Source organism: Geospiza fortis, unplaced genomic scaffold, assembly GCF_000277835.1.
Source record: "Geospiza fortis unplaced genomic scaffold, GeoFor_1.0 scaffold121, whole genome shotgun sequence".
Classification (NCBI taxonomy): domain Eukaryota; kingdom Metazoa; phylum Chordata; class Aves; order Passeriformes; family Thraupidae; genus Geospiza; species Geospiza fortis.
This window is the reverse complement of record NW_005054346.1, coordinates 2,320,648-2,335,857: the sequence shown is the minus strand read 5'-3', so window position 1 is coordinate 2,335,857 and position 15,210 is coordinate 2,320,648. Positions and strand designations below refer to the sequence as shown.

Here is a 15,210-nt window from a genome sequence, read left to right as displayed (position 1 = left end):
TTGTTAGTTTATCTGGCTTTCATATTTTGATAAATTATAGGCACCTAGTGAAATTCCCCCCTATTTCAACATGGGTAGTTTCACACATGGTTAATATGTGTGTTTGACTTTTAAAAAGACCACGCCATATGTGTATTTGACTTTTAAGATTTACTCCTAAAAAATATACATCAGAAAGGGTAATTTTGTTGCTCTTAGAGTAACAGTCTATCAATCAGCTCAGCTTGAGCCATCTTCATAAAAATGAAAACAAATTGTTACATACAAGCTAAGAACAACTGAAGTGTCTCCTGGCCAACTGCAACATCTAAGTGCACAAAACTGAAATAGAAAAAAACCTCCAACAAATCCCAACTGATATACACCTGAAATATGTCTTTGTTCTTGACAGTTACTCAGGATTTATTTTGGTGAAACTCTCCATCACCATGGAGGTGATAAACCAACCAATATTCACAGTGTTAGTTATAACATCACCAGACTCTAAGTTCTGAGGTATTCTAATTGTCCCCTCACATTACTGCCTGCAAGTGAATATCAAAAGCAGAAGCAGTCTTTTTTTAACTAATGAAATCTGTGGCATATTGCCACTATCCTCTTTCGGTGAAAACGCAATACTTCACTCCTGGCATTGTCCTGGAAGTGAGACAAAAAAATCCCATATTTAGAATGCAAATCATTCTGCTTCATCTCAGTTCCCTGTTTGGGTAATTTGGCTCCTTTGACTCCCACTTCTCATCCTTTCCAAAGTAAACAAAGGAGTCAGTGATTCTCTGGGAGATGTTACCTGTGCTGTCCAGAATACCACTTCAGTCACTGGCTGGATTTTGCCTTACAAAGCATTTAACAAGGAACATGTCTCTCCAGCAGACATCTTACATATATTGCAGCTGTCAGCTTGCCCTTGGTGTGACAAGCACATAAAAACTGACAAACAGAAGATGGATTTCAGAGCAAGCATGTTTGGACTGAGCAAGTGCAACAATCCTCTACTCACTGTCATCTTCAGGACACTTCATCATTGCATCTCCCACGGACACTGAGGGTCTTATTGAAGTCTTCACTCTTATTTCAGCATCATTCCTCTCACATGGATTTCCATGCTGAGCTCTGCTGGTTAGTGAGTGGCAGTGAAATAAATTGCTGTCCTATCCTCTACCCTCTCTGTGATGGGGTATTGTTACCCCCACACACTAAACATGAGCCTTTATACGGTATTATGGAGTACCAGTCAGTGCCAAAAGATTTCTATTTGCTGTATGGGTTGTAGGATTTACTAGGTGGGAGAAAGATTCTCCAGCTACAGAAAAAACTGATGCAGAAATCCTACAAAACTCCCTGAGTGTACAGCCAAATATTTGAACCTCAAAATTCACCTGGTATCTTGAGGCTAGAGGAAAAGCAATATGCTTTAGAGCACGTCTGCAAACCTAAATATTCTCATTTCCTTTGCAGAACACTCTTATTTGCACATCTTTTCTTGTCTTTCAAGCAGCAGGCTGCCTTTAAAAGGTGTTGGGATGTTTAAAGCCTCTGGATAATAAGCAGAGCCCAGGCAAGATTTTTCAGCAAGTTCAGAGTTGGGACCAGGAGACCAATTACTCAGCACCTGCCACTCAAATGTGACCATGAGTACACATGAGTGTTCTCAAGGACAGTGGTGGCTCCCCAGATGCAAAGGGAATGCTCTTTCCCAGAATCTCACTGGAGGCATGAGCATCCTGACTTGCTTTCTATGAGGAAAAAATTGTGCAAGAGCACACGGGCAGGTCTCTTTTTCCAAAGCATTTAAACATATTATTGCTTTATTTAACAAAGAAAGTGTAGGAGATTATTAACTTTAACTACATAAAAAGTAGTCTTTTTTAACTGCCTGTTCTTTTTTTAACCTCACTTGTCCTAATAAAGTCCCTGTGGTTCGATATTTTCTTAGGAAAACCAAGTTTCTTTGTAGGCAGTTTCTCTTTAAACTGAGGTGTTAAAGACAGCTCAAATAAATCTATCAGCTCTTACCTGGACACCTTCCAAGATACAGCAACCCTGAACTCATTACTCATGCCTCTAGGTTTTGGTCAGTACAGTGATGAAAAGTCAGCACAAAGCAAAAGGACAAATATTTTAAATATATTTGGGTGCTTAACTAATAGGATTCAGAATTTCCTCCAAAGTTAAAATTATGCAAATAATTTTCCAAGAATACAAACACTTTGTTAGAATAATCCCACATATCACAAATGGTGTACCGAAAACTCTTTTGTTCTGCCAAGACAGAAAACAGAACAAGAACATTTTTATTCACTAGTTCAGTTTTTCTCCAGCTCATTCCATGCCCATGGAAAGGAAGCCTGGGAAAAAAAGAGTCTCACTGGTTTTCCCCACAAACACTCTCATGGCTGCATAAATCCTACCATCTTTTTTTTTAAATTCAAGTCACTGAAATAAATCCCCAGCTTCTTTAACCTGAAGGGTTTAGGCTGGTCTTTGAAATTAAACCCATTTTCTTGGGCAGTAGCCTCCAGTTGTCCCTCACTACCTTTTCATAAGCAGATGTTTAATTTCTTCTTCCACTTAGCCTGAAAGGAAGATGCTTAGTGCTCTCATCAGGTCTGCAATTATGAATCATTCATAAGAGATGATTGATGTTTGTCATGAAAATAACTACAATAACTTTGCCATAACGTACATTTAGTATCTGGAGAAAATAGTTTATGATGTATCTGTGCTATTCCCCATGAAGACAGTAATTTTGTTATATGTTTTATTACCTAGCAATTCCAGTTTTTATTCCTACTGTGTCCAGCAATACATCTGCTAAAGATGGCCTTGTCCTTGACATCACCAAGAATGGATTTCTTCAAGAAATGCTGTCAACTGTAAAGTTCAGAATATAATTATTGTTATGATGTTGTCAGTTGAAATGGCTTGGCATTTCTGAGTCTCTTGTAAAAGGGAAAAGGCAGCCAATCATGAAAACAGGGGTGCTCTTTGCTCATGGGCTCTTTCAGGAAATGTGGGTTTCCCCATTTATATCCAAGTACTCATGGACAGATGCATAAAAAGCCTAAGCAGTCATGAAAGTCAATAGATAAGTTTTCAATTATAAATCCAATTGTAGAAGGTAGAGAGTACAAGTAGAAAATGCTTTAGTCTTACTGGTATCATCCCCTGAGTTTTTATCCCATAATACATGGGAAACACAGCCACTTACTGGTATGCACCCAAACACCCCTCACACACACGTGTACAGTGTGCAACAGAATTTTAGTCTTCTGTTGGAACATCTGAAAATGCAGGAATGACTCCTGTTGACTCTGACACTGCTGCATAATTACAGCAGTGCTGTGGTTCACCTGGAAAGTGCAGAGCTGCTCCTCTCAAATGTCTTCACCCTTGCAAATGTTTTCAGGACCAGGGCTGATTTCATCCTCATGTTCTCCTGCTAATTAAGGAACTCAATTGACAGTTCTGATTGCCAATCAGCTTCAGCTACCCTTTATGTACTGCAAAATGGTCCAGTGGCAATCCAGTGTGGAATTCCCTGTGCTTTCTAAATGGACTTACAAGGCAGTCCCAGTGCACAGTAATTTAGGTTTCTGATTGAGTGCACTAGACATTTTACTGGCTCTAACTTTTCAGTATTTATTTGCTTTTCAGTGAGGCTGGTAAGACTAATTGTGCCAATAAATCGGGAATGATTCATGGGATTGCAGCAACCATAACACTGGCAGGAACAGAACATGAACAATGCACAGACTGAAGTTTTGAGTTTTGCAAATCTTTGTGGAACTATAATGAAGTAATGGTCTTCCCACTCTATTTACACTGGTATAATTTTACACAGGGCTCTACATTGAAAAGAACCTGTAGGCTATTCCTCAAGAGAGTCACTGAGATAAAACTCATACCCAATTATATAGTAACTGAATATCTGTTCTTACAAGTACAGATGCCACTGGGCTAAGTATATTTGAAAGATGTGAAAAAGTCTTTAACAGACTCATTAAAAAAAAATGGCCAAACCCTTCTTTTGTTTATTGTTAAGCTATTTATAGCTTGGTTCAAATTGCAGTTATTGCTGCACTGCCTGGGAAATAGAATAGTAAGCTCTGGATTTGATTCTGCTTCCACTGGGGGTGTGCTGATGGCTTTGTTGAGCTCAGGCTCAGGCTTCCTCAGAGGAAGCTGATTCCTTCTATCTCAGAAAGCCCATGCTTTCTGTGTCTTGTGAGAACAATACTTTCACTACCTGGGCTATTCTGCTCTATCTTGTATTTTCCCACTAAAGCTTTTCTGCAACAACATTTTCCCTCTGAGCCTGGCAAGTGGTTTCCGAACATGTATTTTCATATATCAATGAATACCCTCTGTTGTCACCTGCTGTTCTTTGTGAATCTGAAACATTCTAATATCTGACTGGAACCCTAACATGAGCTAGGGTAAAATCTAGACTGAAAACTAAAGTATCTAAAGCATCAATTGCTGTAGGTGCAAAGTAAAATGCAGGCAGCCCTGCTTGCTGAGCTAGTTCTTTCCTTTTGCAAATTGGGCTTTCCACTTGGGCTGACAGGCTTTCTTACGGCATTTTCAAACAGGCTTTTGTCCTCTGTTGCCTTTTAAAGCATTTTCCTATGGAGGTGTAAACTATCAGATTTATAGCCAAGTGATCCTTTTCCTCTATGAGACATTTTTTCTGATTCCCTGAACTGCAATGACAGGATCAATTCAGGGATTACAATGGATAAGCAGCTGCCGTACGGGCTAGAAAACAAACAAAAGGGAATGGAGTTCTGGCTTCAAGGCCTGCTAGGCTGGCTCCTCCCAAAGTTGAAGAAGTGACTGGCTGTGCCCAGGAATTTCTTTTATAAAAACTACTGAAGAAAGAGTGGTCTAACTCTATTATGCCAGGAATGTTCACAGAGCAGTTGTTTTTTTGCTACCTATACAAACAGTCCCGATCCCAGTCAGGCGTTATGTGATAAAAAGTGCTTGTAGACCACTGATGGAGTAGAAGTTATCACTCAAGGATCAAATGAAGTGCTACTTCAAAAATAATGCTTACAATGGAAAATTCCAGAGCAGATAAAGAGAATCTGCTGCATCTGAGGACCCAAGAAAATCCCCATTTCTTTGCAAAGCACTTGGGAATGTGACATTTGTTTCTGTCATTCAGGTCCAACAGACTTAAAAGCATGAAATGGCTCATAAATCAGCAACAGGCTCCTCAAATTGTCTTCTGAACAAGAAAGAGCAGGAGAAAATAGGCAGTCATTGGAGAGGTGTAAAAAGCAGAGGGACAGCAGATGGACAAGAGGACTCCTGGGGGACAGAGAATGGGTAGTTATATTCATGTTACTGCGGTACTATCATCCTAAGTATTTGTCTTTCCTTTGTTGCTTACTGTAATAATCTCGAAATTATTAGAGTGGAACAGTGAACCTGCAAAAAGATATTTCTGGTATTAAACACTAAGCCAGGATTAAAGATTTGTACCATATATATAAAAAGAGAAATTATTTATAACAGTGAAGACCGCAACAGAAAGTGTAGAATTCAAGACTGGTACCTGCAATGGCATTACAGCAGCAGCCAATATAAAAGCTGGGCAGTGATGTACAGCTAGGAAAAGAAATAATTCCCTGAGTTTGCACTTGAATTGTCAAAGTATTTGCTGCATTTTAGTCCATCACAACCCCATGAAAATGTTTCTCAGCACTGCTATGCTATATACCTGCCATACATGTATAGGATACCTGCATACTATACATCTCGCATGAAAGCCAAGGCAGGAGCGCCAGCATCATTTACCCCTGTCATACTCACTGTCACATCTACCCCAGTGGGCTTTGGGACAAGGTCTGTGCCAAATGTGTCTCTGAGGATGTGGGGTGGTGCTGCTGGTAGGAAGCACAATCACCAGAGTCTTATTTTTCTTCCCCACAGAGACTCAAAGAAATGATGTAGGAACATGCTGGAGACCAGAGATACTGCTGTACACATACTGATGGCATCTGCCAGCTGCTACAACCTCTGTCACTCAGTGAAAACCAGAAACTGCCATCTCCTGCCTCAAAAAAAGGCATGGCTCTCTGTTCCCCACCTGCTCATTTCTTCTGACCTCAGACACATACTGCCCCAAGAAACAACTGCATACCCAGCAGTGCATGACGAACAAGAGTTTCCTGAGAACTTGCTCTGGAGAGATGTAGTCCTATAGTGAGGGAGGCACAGGGAACTCTGCTCAGCCTGGCTGAGACAAGAATGGTCTGGGCCAGAGCCCCCTCCTTCTGGTCCAAGCTGATCTGATTCATTATATTTAGGTTTCTATATTTATTCTTTACTGTAGCTGAGTTTATTGGTTGAATACATTCACGTTCAGGCAATTTTACAGAACTCACAGCAGAAAAATTTTTATCCGTACAGCTGGCTATTTTTACTGGCAGTGCAGATCTACACGCTATGTTCAGCCTACTAGGGGGAAAAAAAGCAATATTCTGTCACCTCAATGTTAACAGAACCAGCCTATGAAGGAATCAATTTATAATAATGATTAATAACAAAGTACTGTGAGCAATGGAGCTACAGACCAAAACTAATTTGTGGAAATTACTCAGCAAGTGATTATGACTAATGGGATTTGCCACTGGGCAATTCATGAACAAAAGTAAAATGTGTGGAATGAAACATTCATTATCCATTATTCACTCAGTACAGGCAATGGCATTCATACAGTAGCTGAGCCTGGACGATTTGGGTAGAATTCAGGGATTTGTTACACCAAACATTATATGGACTCTTTTTATTTTTTCCCTTAAAAAAGGGAGGCAAATATCCCTCCTGAAGAGCTCCAGATGCTAGCTTTCAGATGTTCTCAGGGACTACAACTTCTGTAAAAATGTGTGAATTAACTTTGCAGCTCAGGTATTGGTAGAAGAGCAGTCCTGTTTGACATCGAGAGGTTTCCATGAGGACTAAAAACCCTCAGTAGTCCTTGAAATTCTTGTATGAATTTTGGGGGTTATGCTTTAGGTCAACTGTTACTGTCCAAGTTAATCACTGGGGACATATGCTAAGATACTTCAAATACATTGAGACATAAAGCCAGTTCCCAGATGATCCTTCAAGGGTGTCTCAGTGTAGGTTTCTGTAAATGCACATTCAGGAAAGTATTCCTTTGGTGTCTGGTGCTTTTCCCAAAAGGGATGGACCTTGCTGACCTCTGTGGCATTGGCTTCAGCATGGCAAAAGGCAGAGCTCTCACCACTTCCTTCCCCACTGCCCTGGTGTTAGAGCAGACTGTAAATGACAAAATCTACTCAGGAAAAATCAGTGTAGGGGCAGTAATTAAGAAGCTGGCAGATACAATTAGTGAAATTTTATTTATGACACATTGCTGTTCTTTAACTGCTGGTTTATTGTCTTCTTGGTTCTTTTCCCTTTGTCCAAATGAGAAGACAATAAGGAGGGGTATCTTTGCATTTGCTTTATTCTCTGCCTGACACCAAAATGCATTGCCTTTGCAATAGGATCATCAGGATCATTTTTTTCAAGCTTCTTTGTGATAATGTCCTCCAGAAGGACAGGGTCATTTGAACTGAACAGAAAGGAGTTTTTCTTATAATTCTTTGGATTATGAGATGTATGCCAGAATAAAAGGCTAAATCACTCTGCCATACAAGTGTAAATTTAAAGGATGGCTGGAATGAGCACAGAACACCACAAGTCTGTAGAAAATCTCCCTCCACCAGACACAGCAAGGAGGAAGCCTGGGACAGGAGGGATTATGTTCCCTTTGCCTTATTACCACAGAAGGTCAGTTCTGTGCAAGGAAATCCTGCAACAGGCATACAATCCATTTGTGCAGAACCTATTCTATGCTTGCACTGTCCTGGGAATTTATTCAAAATATTTTGTTGTGCATGGATCACACCAGGGGTAAACTGGGCTCCCCAAATGACTTTTGCACTGCAATTCCTGTTTTACTAATTGAGGCTAATCCTGACATTCCTAGAGAATGTAACTTTTGGCCCTCTGAAATATACCTCATCTCTAATAGATCAACTTTACAGGGTAGAGAAACGTCTGAAAACCAAGTGCATGTATTCTTCTCAATTCAACAACAAAAATGATATAAGTTTTATTTTTATTGACTTTTCTTATTCTTATAATACTGACAGTGGTAGAGAATACTATCAGGTCACATCATAACTCAGGTTGAAAACTGAATTTTGCACAACACTGAGTAACATTACAAAACTGTAGTATCTTGAAAAGATCTCGATTCCATCTTTATTTCCCCCTTGAGGAACAGAATATGTGAGTAATGTAACAGGTTGGTATTAATTTACTGCTCAAACCAAAATAGATTCAAAGGAGATGTGTCTTTAAACTAGTTCTGGTTTTCTGACTCAATACCAAAAAAATCCAAAGTGCAGTCTTTGTAATTATAGCAATTCATCCATCTCTGTTGACACTCCTGCTCATATTTCTGTTGTTTGTCAGGCATATTGTGGTAAGATGGCAACAGAACTATATCTGGGGTTTGTTTGAAGCTTATTTTGCACTACTGAGGGTTTGGGGGTTTTATGTGCATTGTCTTCCATTTTCTCCAGAGCATATAATCAACATTGTGTTTAAAGGCTTGTATTTAAAAAACAGAACATAAATCCACTGTACATTGAATTTCAGCCTGGAAGTCTGGGGGTGAGAGAAGGATGGGGAGAACTGACATGGAGACTTCAAAATTGCACAACTCCAAATACATGGTTCTCCAGTGGGGCTGCCTGATGGCTCGCAGCCACAAGTGACTTCTGCTGCTATTGTAAGGACTGGGCAGTTCTGAGGAGTGTCATTATTGATCCACTTCTTCATGAGGGAGTAATTTGAGGTTTTTTTGCAGGGTGGAAATATGATAAATTAATGTTAGACATATCTATTACTTGTTACCCACTCGGGTGTCTCTTCCACCCCGTGCAGATGGGCAGTGAAGCAGCTGCAGATGGAAGAGCCCTAGGACCTGACAGGCAGCCAAACCCAGCCTGTGCTCATGAAACTGGGTGTCACTACACTCTCTCTTTTTTGAGTCATCCTCTCAACCTCCTCAGCTTAGTTTCTCATCAGAATCAATCATTTTCTAATTAACTAGTCAGATTCTGCTGAAGTTTGCCAAAATTTTATTATCCTGCTCTCAGAGTTACAGTATGCAATTATTTATTCAAGTTTCTACTGCTCCCACTTTGATTTGAAGGAATCTCTTTCTGGGAGCCTAAGGGAGCTCTGTAATGAGAAACAGTTACAGGAAGGTGAGCAACCCCTTTGCTTCGCAGGCTTTACAACATGAGGAGAAAGGAAAAAAACATATGTGCTCCCTCCTTATGTTCCAACATCCAGGGGGGAGAAATTAATGCAAAAACCAGCTTCCACATGTATTGCTCAGGTTCATGGTTAGGTTTTTTTCCTAACTGGGAGTAAAACAAGTATCCTTTTTGGGGTGTTACAGTAACATTCACAGGTGAAGGTCAGGTCCTTAATAAGCAGCGCAGAAACAAATATGAGACAATATTCTTTAGGAGAGTTGGGCATTACAGTGCAAAGTGTCTAATCCATGGCATCATGACACTGCCTCTGTTGAACACTGAAATTTTTCATTCAACATGTGCACAGGCTGGATGTCTTGGGAACGGGGGTTACAAAGCACAGCATCTTTAAAGGGGAACTAACCAAACACAGCGTTAGGAAATGCAGATGTGATGAAGACAGCCTCAGCTTTCCTACTTAAAGCTAGTAAGGTGTCAGTGTCTTGACTGCTGGACTATTCACAGCAGTAAGCCTTCTCCTGGGCTAAAGTACCTAAGATAGCTCAGGCCTCTTTCTTTAAAATGCACTAGCAAGATAGCTTCATCATAATTGAAAGATGGAAGAGGGTGTAAGATCTCTCCTGATGCCTTAGTTTTGTTTTATTTGGTATGCAGACAGAGACTGGATTTACTTTTATCCCAGCTGTTAACTATTGGACTAGAAAATTATATGCACCTTCATTTGTTCCTCACTGAGAGCACAATCATTTATGTAAGTTTCAACAACAGAGGCAGAATTACATCACAGACTGCCTCATAGTTTGCTGAAGGCAGTGAGTAGCCCAAAGCTTTTGCACATGCTCCAAATGCTGCGGCACTCAACATATTGATCCAATTGTTACTCCCCTGACTCTGCTCAGGTTAGGCTGTTTTGGTGACTATTAATGAAGTTTATCCCTTTCCCACAGTGCCTGGGGGCAGTGCATGTGCATGGTACAGTCCATTTTTCAGGACTATAGACCTGGCTTACAGGTAGTCCCCATGCTCTGGGACAGACAGACTGCTGTGGAAATGCTGCCTCTGCCTCTGTAAGCTGTGCCAGCAAAGCAGCATGCTGCAGAGTGCTCTTGAGCTGCACTGCTGCAGTGGCACTGCTGCTTTTCATTTATATCTGCAGAGAAAGGCCAGGTAAGAAAGACTTTGGCTCCCTGTCCTAGCCACTCTGCCTCTAGAAAATGATTCTGCCAGAGAGATTCTCAAACTGAAGCCTTTTTCATATTCCTCTGTGTGTTCACAACTTGAACTAACTCAGTGTTTTAAATAACAATTGAGCAGATAATGAAACGACTATGTATGCTAGCAAGAAGTGGAAGAGCAAAGAAAGCAAATTTACAAGTATGGCACCTGTATCACTTTAAGGAAGTAAGTGTTGTTAAATTTGTCAGGCATGATGAATCTAATACTTAGGCTATTTTATTGGTAAATTAGGAATTTATTGGGCAAAGACTTCTTTCCAAATAATAAAATAATTTGAAGTGTCAAATAAAAGGCAAGTCAGTAAGCCTACAACAGTCTTCAAAAAAGATCAGAAAAAGAAGATGAAAATAATTAAACTCACCTTAAGCCTGTTGAATGCAGCCCTCAGGATCTGTGTTTCCCTCTCGCTCTCAGGAACAACTCGTATGAGTTTATCACTGCCAATAACAGAAAATTGAATTGGCACTTTAAGACTCCTTGCAGCAGTACAATGGGACAGTAATTAGGTTCAGATAGCTACTGTAATTGTGCTCTTTTTCAGCACCTGGATAATGTTGGGTTAGCTGGAGCTCTGCTTCTAAACTTGCTGCTGGATTATGCACTTCCATAGAAATGATTTGCTCTTTACAGTTCAGTGTCAGCTTGACCTTCCATTTACATCCAAATGTTTTGTTCACTCCTTCTAAGTTAGAATTCAGGCTGACATCTTCCATACTGAACATCTGCCTCAGAACAACAACAAAAATCTTTTTCCAAAATGACTGGTCTGTTTCCGTGGATGAGATTAGGTAAAATACATTGTTTTTTCATGTTTAAACCTTTAATGGACTTTGAAAAGTTCATTGTTTCATGCATTCAAGAGGGGAGCTGACTTGAGAAAAGACGTGATCTTCATATTGGGGCGTGCCTTTTGCTTTACCCATCGAAACTTAAATAAATTTTGTGAAGTAAATAGCTGCTTATACATGCTCAGAAGGTTCTAGATAATAGTAGCTGACTTTATTCACTTTCTTTAACAGAAGCTGAAATAGAGTAAGTTTAGGTAAGATACAAGCAAGAAATTCTTTGCTGTGAGGAGCACAAGAACTGATTGTCCAGAGAAGCTTTGGATGCCTCATCCTTGGAAGTGTCCAAGGCCATGTTGGATGAGGCTCTGAACAATCTGTTCAGGTGAAAGTTGTCCCTGCCCATGGCAGGGGGGGCTGGAACTAGATGACCTTTAAGGTCCCTTCCAACCCAAGCCATTCTATGATTTATGATCTCAATGGACATAATTTTGCAAACAGGAAACAAGAAACTGAATGACCCTTCAATGACTACAATCTGTCATGGCCTATGGGATGCTGGAGACCAGAGAAAATGGGATGATCATGTAACTAAAATATCAGTCATACACAAGAAGAATGAAATAACTTTAAGTGGCCAATGTGAATTCTGGCAGTTTCCTACATTTTGAGTTTTTAATTGATACTGTTGATAACCAGTACTTCCCTTCAAAGAGGCCTTGGCAGTCATGCATATCTTTATTTCTACAGTTCCATCCACTAGCCAGAATGCCCTTTAAACAATTTCTTTATCTACAGTTTCTATATTATCTGGGAATTTTAAACAGTAGAATTTCCCTTGACATTGAGAGTTTTGACCCTTAAGTATCTTGTGAGCTCTCCTCCTTTGCTGAAAGTTCTGAGTCTAGTGAGAAGATATTTGGCCAACTAGAAACAGCACTGCTGAGTGTGCCCTTCCTGGCTCACTGTTCGAGGAAGGCTCCCAAGGTGCTGCTGTTCTCAGGCACCAGGTCCTGCCTTTGGTGAACTGCAGCTACAGCCCTGGCAGGACTCACCTTTGCTCCAAGAATCCTTAATGCATACATAGGTAAGCATTAAATACTGCCAGTTCAGACGAAAGCACTACTAATAAATTCTGAACTCTGAAGTGCCTTACCTGTTTCTGGAAATAATTTTCCCTTACCCCCTATTCTTTTTTAGTCTTTTCTCTACAGCCAACATTTGCTCCCCTTGGTTAGCCACTGATCCTTCTTTCTGTCTCAGCCCTCCAGTTTTGGTTCTCACCCCTGCTGACAGGTCCCAAGCCTTCCAATCCTACATGGCATTAAAGTTTTTGCTCCAGTTAGACTCCAGGCTACTGCTGCAGTAACACTGATGTACCCACAGCTGTGGACCTTAGTCCATTTGCCTTGCCTGCTGTTGACCTTACTGGACAAATGGTTTATGCCTAAGGAACAAAAGTTTCTGAAAGCCCTCTTATAATTTGGCAGCCCAAAAAATTTAGGAGAAGTTACTATGCTTCCAAGCCAAATTTAACCTCCTGTTTTGGAGCTTGCACAGAGAGGAATAAATCTCTAAGAGTACTACAATTGCTGCATCTTTTAAAGGAAAATAGATGCTTTTAATTTATCATACACACAACAGTAATATTTTTTTCCATTACTCACTTCTTTCTAAGTACTAAATTGCTGTTAAGAAGAAAATAATGAAAAAGTAATAAAGAAGTAATGATTGCCCAGGAAGCTGATGTAGCTAATAAAGATCCATCAGACATTTCTGGAAGGATTGGTACAACCAACATATAAAAACCAGATTTTAATGAAATAAGTAGCTAAGCATGTGTTACACAGCTGTAATGGAATTTCGAAGGAGCGGATATCACTGAGGTATGGTCTTGAATTCATACTGTAAACTGTCTTCGATTAGCTCAGCAACTCTGTCCTCTCCAGTGTGATGACAAACCTGCCCTGGAGAGGAAATTATTGGTGCCGTGACAGATTGATCACTTGACACATTGTTGGGAAATGCTTCAAGCTGTGGCTGAGTCTGCTGCTAGAGAGCTCATAGCAAGCAGTTTAGCAGTTTAGCATGGTAATTTCAGTATTTTATTAAAAGATGGTTAAACCATTATGGCAAAGCCCTTTCAATTTTTGTGCATGCAAGCTGTGGGAATACACTGGATTCCTGAGAACTATCTGCTAACACCCACTTCTGTAGGCTGGTTAATCATTATGCATTCTTCAACAAAGCACAGATAGGAAATCTAGCTTTACTTCAGATATCGACAGACCTAAGGTAATTTTTTAGCTTTATAGCTTTTCTGGCTACATTTCACATTAAAGAAATCCAATTATTACCTTAAATGCTATGTAATACCCACTGAACTTAGGGTAGAAATTCAGTAACCTACCCACTATTTAAAAGCCAGCAACATCTATCAAATCATGTACTAATATGGTTGATAAATGGCAGATGCACCCCAAACACTCAGGACCATCCCCTGGTGATGTCCCCAGCCATTCTTTATGTTGAGCTGTTGAGGAGAAAGAAACAAGTAATCATATCTATATCCAGCTAAGGAAAGTTTTGCTGCCTGCAGACATATGTCAGCAGTCTGATGATTTATGCAGGTAAGGTTAATTTTCTAACCATGATGCCTCTAAATCTTTTTTTTTTACCTTATTTTAAAAAATTCTAAACAAACAGCAAGACGAGATATATTTTGTATAAATTAGTGTAGAAATTTATATCCACCATGACAAACTTTCAATTTACCCCTAGCAATTAGGCTAATGGAATTTAAAGCTAGGACTTAGTGAGATCTTTTGAATTCTGTGTAAACACAAAATTGTGTTGAAAGCCATTGCCAAGAGCAGAACACAAGCTCTGGTAAATGAACTGACTGAATGAGTGTGGTGAGCAGAGCAGAAGCCAGACAGCTGACATCCCCAGGGACAGCCTTGTGTCTGAGCAAAAGGGGTGACCAGCTGTTGGCCAGCACTGACATGCAATGACTTCTTTTTTTCCCTTCATCACCCCCTCATATTTTTCAGGAACAGCATGAGGAATGACACAGCTGCTTTGGAAACACAGAATATGCTACGTGGCCCTGGGAAGGGCAACACTTCCTGATGCCAATGGGGACTTAAATTCTTGGTTTATTTCTTTGGCTTTTTCATTGACTTTTTTCCCATTTAATTCATAGTTTTAGTCATCTATGAACAGACCAGATGGATCCAAAGAAACTATTCTGCAGCACATCTATGACCTCTTTGCTGATGGAATTAGCAGTTCTCTCTCATGAAACTTTCCTGATGAAGTCACATGGCATCAACCGCATTTATGTAAATTCCTCATTTCCTTCAGGAAAATCCTTTTTATTGTTTTATTCTCCTGACTAATGTGAACCTTAATCAGATCTCTGCTCTCCCATGGAATTTAATAAAAGCATGTTTGCAAAGGATTTACAAGTATTTTAAACACAGTTTAAGGAGTGATATGCTACAAATCAAATACCTATAGAAAAAAATAGGAAAGAAAATAAATCCCTACTTACAGGCATTCATTCCTAATAGTAAAGGAGGGATTACAGTTCTTGAGAACAAGCTGCCATAGTTGCTGCACTTTAGAGGTTCATTAAGGCTGAATGACACATCTGAAAAGATCTACAGTATGAAAGCCTCTTGTCAACTCCCAATATGCCATCAGATATAATTTGTGATGAAAGATCAATTGCTTCATTCCCTTTTCTCCACTAAATTCTGATAGTCAAGAGGTTAAGAAATAATAAAACATTAATGTTTTTCTCTCTCTGTTACTGGGATGAAGAGTTTTAACTGTGACTCAATACCACTACAAAATCATGATAGACAAAT

General features: G+C 39.8%; 1 protein-coding gene across 1 annotated transcript in view; it reads right to left on the bottom strand.

The window, feature by feature from the left end:
• The window catches only part of CPA6 (carboxypeptidase A6), a 45,367-nt gene extending 32,947 nt beyond the window's left edge, over window positions 1–12,420 (bottom strand). Inside the window, exons 1-2 of the mRNA XM_005423062.2 lie at window positions 12,302–12,420; window positions 10,912–10,987 (exon numbers count right to left, since the gene is read on the bottom strand). Of these exons, the coding sequence (XP_005423119.1) occupies window positions 10,912–10,987; window positions 12,302–12,420 (195 nt within the window). The remainder of the gene's footprint in view (window positions 1–10,911; window positions 10,988–12,301) is intronic.
• Window positions 12,421–15,210: the final 2,790 nt, after the last annotated feature.